This window comes from Equus caballus, chromosome 3, assembly GCF_041296265.1.
Source record: "Equus caballus isolate H_3958 breed thoroughbred chromosome 3, TB-T2T, whole genome shotgun sequence".
Lineage (NCBI taxonomy): Eukaryota > Metazoa > Chordata > Mammalia > Perissodactyla > Equidae > Equus > Equus caballus.
In genome coordinates this window covers 118,768,330-118,774,329 of record NC_091686.1, presented here as the reverse complement: position 1 = coordinate 118,774,329, position 6,000 = coordinate 118,768,330, and the positions used below count along the sequence as shown (strand labels likewise).

At 47.4% G+C, this 6,000-nt stretch overlaps 1 protein-coding gene and 1 long non-coding RNA gene across 7 annotated transcripts in view; one reads left to right on the top strand and one right to left on the bottom strand.

Moving 5' to 3' along the window:
- Positions 1-3,534: 3,534 nt before the first annotated feature.
- Positions 3,535-4,387, bottom strand: LOC111772971 (uncharacterized). The gene is made up of 2 exons (XR_002807181.2): positions 4,249-4,387; positions 3,535-3,672 (listed from the first exon to the last, which is right to left on the bottom strand). It is a non-coding gene; the product is annotated as an uncharacterized lncRNA (long non-coding RNA).
- The window catches only part of STX18 (syntaxin 18), a 127,548-nt gene continuing 125,820 nt past the window's right edge, over positions 4,273-6,000 (top strand). For 2 of the 6 annotated variants that reach the window (XM_001917824.6, XM_023638362.2), the window contains exon 1: positions 4,273-4,880. In XM_001917824.6, coding sequence (XP_001917859.4) covers positions 4,542-4,880 — 339 coding nt within the window. In that variant the 5' untranslated portion in view covers positions 4,273-4,541. Of the gene's footprint in view, positions 4,881-4,902; positions 5,137-6,000 lie in introns of those variants that run through there. The other 4 variants (XM_070262720.1, XM_023638361.2, XM_070262719.1 and 1 more) reach the window with 3 other exon arrangements.

The following is a 6,000-nucleotide window of genomic DNA, read 5'->3' as shown; positions in this document are numbered from 1 at the left end:
GCACCTCAGGATCCTTAATTACATCTGCCAAGATCCTTTTCCCAAGTAATGTAACATTCAAGGGATCTAGGAATCAGGATGTGCACCTATCTTTTGGAGGCCAACATTTAGCTCATTACAGGGTGGGAGCAGACAGAAAGTAGGATGAAATAGGCTAGCAGGTCAGGATAAGGGGCTCAGAGCCCAAGTCAAGAATTGGTTAAGAATGAAGAACATGGTTGCTGCTCTTCTATGTACTTCAGTGAGAGTGAAGGGACAAAGGCAGCACCTGGAAGAATGGGCTCTCCATAACCTTCTGTGTCTGCCTCTTGCCTTTCCCCTGTTTTTCTGCACATCCATTTCAAAACTAAGCTCCTGGGAGAAATCTACTCTGATTTCTTTTTGCTGAGGAAGATTCGCCCTGACCTAACATCTGTGCCAATCCTCCTCTATTTTGCATGTGGGTTGCTGCCATGTATGGCTGACAAGTGGTGTAGGTCTGTGCCTGGATCTGAACCCCCAAACCTGGGCTGCCAAAGTGGAGCATGCCGAACTTAACTACTATGCCACAGGACCAGCCCCTGATTTTTTTCTAAAAGAATTTTATTTTATTGTGGTAAGAACACGACATGAGATCTATTCTTAACACATTTTTAAGCATACAATACGGTATTCTACCTATAGGCACAATGTTGTACAGCAGACCTCTAGAACTTATTAATCTTGTATAACTGAAACTTTATACCTCTTAATTAGCAACTCCCCATTTCGCCCTCCCCCAAACCCCTGGAAACCACTATTCTCCTCTCTCCTATGAGTTTGACTATTTTAGATACTTCATATAAGTGGAATCATGCAGTGTATGTTTTCTGTAGATGGCCTCTTTCGCTTAGCATAATGTCCTGAAGTTTCATCCATCTTGTTGCATAGTGCAGGATATCCTTTTTGTAAGGCTGAAAAATATTCCCTTGTATGTATATACCACATTTTTGTGACCCATTCATCCACTGATGGACATCAAGGCTGCTTCCATGTCTGGGCTATTGTGAATAATGCTGCAATGAATGTGGAAGCACAGCTATCTCTTTGAGATCCTGATTTCTACGCTTTTGGATAAATACCCAGAAGTGAGATTGCTGGATCATATGGTAGTTCTATTTTTAATTTTTTGAGGAACCTCCATGCTGTTTTCCATAGTGACTGCGTCATTTTGCATTCCCACCAACAGTGTACACGGGGTCCCATCACCCTGATTTCTTTAGCTAGTATCCTTCTTAGGAACAGAAGTTTCTGCTTTGAGCTTTCTGTCTCTAGAGTCATGGTCCTTTTTAGAGCCCCTGAGAAAAAATTTATTTTTGATGAACTTCTCAAAGGCCACTTCCTAAAGTGAAAGTACATGGCCTCCAAGTCCTTACCTCTTGCATAGTGAATTCTACCATGGCACGGCCAGTCTTCCAGGGTTTCCCTCACTCCAACACTCCCAGCCAGGTCTTTTCTATCTGTTAGATCTAGGTGTAATCTAGCAGTGCCTTCCCTCCATCCTTTACCTACTGAGAACTAATATTGTAATGACGCTGAGTGAAGACTGCACCCAATGGTTTCGTTCTGGCAGGTATCTGGATATGGGCCGTATCAATCAGGATATGCTAATTATGCTGCAGTAACAACTACAAGTCTCCAAGGACCACAAGAGCAAAGGTTCACGTCTCACTGCCAGCACACGTCCTTAGTTGGCTGTGCTCCACGTCATCTTTACTCAGGGACCCAGGCTGGTGGCACATTGGAACATTTCGTGTTGCTACCGTGGAGGGAAAAGAGAGTATGGCGAACTACATGTTAGCTCTTAAATTTGCTGCCCTGACCCAGCACATGGTGTTACTTTTCATGGCTAAAAGGAATCACCTGGCCAAGTTAGTTGTCAGCAGGACGAGGAACTCTAATCCTCCTCTAAGGAGGGCCGGGGACACGAGTGAACAATAAACAGACCACCACAGAGGCTCTCTAGGTACTGTATTTTTGTGGCAAATTCCTGATTCCATGGACCCAGAAAACTGGTCTCCCCATACCGCTCTGCAAGAATTCACACTTCCAGGCATTGGGCACCCTCCATACAGCAAATAGCTGCTTACACTAACTTTCCCCACTTAGTAGGGCTATAAAACCAACCTCTCTAAAGGAAGCCACATTGACAAAGTCTTGGCGCTGACAACAGCAGAAGTCTATTTCTCACAGCACATGTCTGTCATGGGTTGGACATCTGGGTGTGCAGTATACCCTTTTTGGTGGAGGCTGCATTTAATGACTTCTACCAGAGTTCCCAAATGATTTTAAGCTGCCTACATTTATCCTGATTGTCTGGAGGGGTGCTGTTATAAGGAGCTATATCCGGGAATTCCAATACGCATTACTCTTTTTCAAGAGAAGACTGCCTGGGCTAATAACTGAAACATTATTACTCATGAGACATAATTTATGTAGGACATGTAACTGGGCAGTTTGTAGCACACTCCCACGACACTTCTTCCTTTTCATCCACATCCCCTCTCAGCTTTGTGCGGTTTCAAATAGTTATTAGTCCAGTGTCAACCTGTCATTTTGCTCTTTGAGGTTAAAAGAGAGAGGAAAAAGCCGAAATCTCATACCCCATGATCTGTGGGCAGTCCCATGGCCTCCTCAAGATCTTTGTGACTTTTCTAGTAGTTTTATGTACCTGTGGTCACTTGTGTCTTTACAGCCTGATGTTGTGAGCTTACTTGGGTCTCATCTCCACAATCTTCTCTGCTCTTGCAGATCCAGACAGAAAACTTACGCCTTTCCCCCCAACTTTTACCCAAAAAAACCAACCGCAGCAAACTCACTACTCACACAAGGCATTACTCACTGAAGGTTTGGCGCAGCTCAGCCTCCTCCGCAAAACGCTTCCCAAAGAACTCCTCTCTCGTTTCTTGAACCCCCTCCCTGGGCTCTGGTTTCCCCCTCCTTCCCCTAATTCAGTCCCGTTCACTTTATTATGCAGAGTAATTTAACTCTCTTTCCTGCGACTCTGCCCCAGGCTTACCTTCGCATAGCCAAAGACTCATTAATGTCTCCGTAAAACAAAGGGCCATTTATGCAAGACAGAATTACTGGCAGAGATTTTGTAATTTCTTTCTCATTTTCTCCCTCTTACTCTGTAGGTGGAAGAAAGCTGTATGGAAATTTATTTTCCTCATACCGGAAGGTTGAAGCGCCTAACAGTTTGGGTTTTAAATAACATTTTCCCTCTTCCTTTCAGGTACATGTGTATTTTCCTGACATCTATTTCTGATCATCTTGTTTCTTTAACACAGTAGGTCTTGAATTTTTGGTCTCAGAACTTCTTTACACTCAAAAATTAGTGAGGGCCCTAAAGAGCTTTGGTTTATATGGGTTTTATCAATATTTACCATATTACAAATTAAAACAAAAATTTAAAATATTCATTCATTTAAAAACTAAAGTAAATCCATTACATAATAACATACACAATAACATGGTATCTTTTTGTGAAAAAAATACGTTTCCAAAACAAAAGAATTTAGTGAGAATGGCACTGTTTTACATTTTTGCAAATCTCTTTCAAGTCCGGCTTTAATAGAAGACAGCTGTTCTGCCTTCAGTGTTTTGCAAACCACAAGTCACACAGCCTCTGGAAAACTCAACTGTTCACAACTCCTGAGCAAATGAGAATGAAATGGCAATTAACATTTTAGGATTATGAAAATAAGTTTTTATCTTGCCGACTACGCTTTGCCAACCTCTGTTTTAATACATATTCTAGTGGTGCAAACTGTATAAAAAAAAAAACAAAAGATGAAACCAGTGACATCTTGAATTAAATCTGAACCTTGAACCAAAAGGTAGAAAGAACTCATTGGCTAACTTGCAGTTAATTTAAATAACTTTAAATGACTTGAGATGGTATATTTAAAAGCTATACATCAAGGATGAACAGAAACCCGTGACACTCTTCCGCCCTTGTCTCCATCTGGTAAATTCCTAGTCAGCCTTCCAATCCGCCTTCTCTACAGAGCCCCAGCCCACCATAATTACAAGGATAATATTATTATTAACAACGGTCTCCGACTTTTACTGGTCACCGGGAGCCAAGCAAAGTCAAAACACTGCATGTGTTATCTAATTCTCCCCATAACACTGGGGAGGGGACTGGAAAAGAAAGGCCTCTAGCTCTGTGCCCTGCACACCTGCTGTCCTAGCACTCAGTACATCCAGATGTCACCGTCCACCTACTCTGTCCCGCACAGGTGCGTCCCTGAGGTCAAAGGTCAGGCTGAGTCGCCTCGGGTCACGGGCACCCGCGCTGCCGGGCTGTCAGTGCGGGAGTCGCGAGCGGGCACCAGCTTCCTAATCCTCTCACTCCCGGGGCCCAGACGCCCCAGGCAGGCGCCCTGGGGCTCGGGACCCCCGGACCTCCCCACGCAGCCGGGCCCGCCGAGGTTTGCGGGGAGGAGGAAGCGCCGCGGGGTCCCGGGATCCCCCACGCGCGCGGGCCGAGGCCGGAACTTTTCTCCTCTCGCCGCGGGATGGCGGCGGAAGCCGGAACCTTTCTTCTCGCGTCGCCGTTGGCGGGCGGAGGCGTGCGGAACCGGAACGGTCCTCCCGCGGCCGGGCTCGGGCCGCGGTCGCCGGCTGCTGACGTGGGCCGGCCGGGTGCCGGGCGCCGAGGGTGCGGGTCGCCGAGAGTGCGGGTCGCCATGGCGGTGGACATCACTCTGCTGTTCCGGGCCAGCGTCAAGACGGTGAAGACGCGCAACAAAGCGCTGGGAGTGGCGGTGGGCGGCGGGGTTGACGGCAGCCGCGACGAGCTGTTCCGCCGGAGCCCCCGGCCCAAAGGCGACTTCTCCAGCCGGGCGCGAGAAGTGGTGAGCTGGTTGCTATGGAGACGGCGGGCTGGAGGCGGGGGGCGGGCCGGCGACGGGGACCCCGGACCCCGACCCTGTCCCGCAAGCATTGTGAGCAGGTAGCGCCTGGAGAAAGTGGTGTGAGGGGGGCGCGAGAGTGGATCCCCGGGAGCCGACAGCTGTCTTGGGGAAGGAGCAGCCTTATTTCGAGGAACGGGGACGCAAATTGGGGAACTCGGAAATCCCTGCAGCCAAAGTTCATGGTCTGCTTTGCGAGGTAGTGAGTTCGCCGTCACTGCAGGCTTGAACGCCGGCGCAACTTCCCCCACGTTCCTTTGCTTTCCTGTCGCAGCCCTGACCACAGTGTATCTGCCTCTTCCGTTTAGTCGTCTGTCCCTCTCCCATTTCCCGGTATTGAGATCAGAGATTACATCCGGCTGACCTCTCCCTTCCCCTTGCCTCCTGCAATTGGTTAGGGGTCGTGCTAGCGATGTGTACTTTTTGAGACTGGTTTAGGATAATCTTCCACAAACGCTCGATGTTACAGTCGTCTAAACTACTTGCTGTTCCTTGAACAGAGCAGGCTTTCCTTCAGGGGAGCAGAGACCTTCTCCTTAAGGGCAGGAACAGTGTTGGCTTCACTTCGGAATCCCTACTGCCCCACTCCTGGCATTGCTCAGTAAATGTTTGTTGAATGAATGAATGAACAAATGGTTGTCTGTCTTCCCCACTAAACAGGAAACTCTGTAAGAGGAGGGAGAAAATGTTTGCCTTGTTCACTTTTGTATCCTTGGCCCCAAGGGTGGATCTAGTTTTTGTGGAGCTTGAAGTTTATACAGTTCTGCCTGTTCTAAGAAATGAAAATGTAAAATCACGAAAAGGGTTCAGAGCTTTGGGAGGTGCAAATGAGGGGCCCTGAAGGTTGAGCTTCATTAATGTCGTGGTAAGTCCACTTCAGTTTGGCACACAGTCCAGTGCCTGGTACCTTGTAGACACTCATATCTTTTAGTGAATGTATGGGTGCATGAATTAACGAGTGGCAGTTTGCAGAAGATATTCAAGCATCAGAAGTGGGGTTGGACCGGATGGATACATCCAGTCCATCAATAAACATCTATTAAGCCCCTGTCTTTTGACCAGT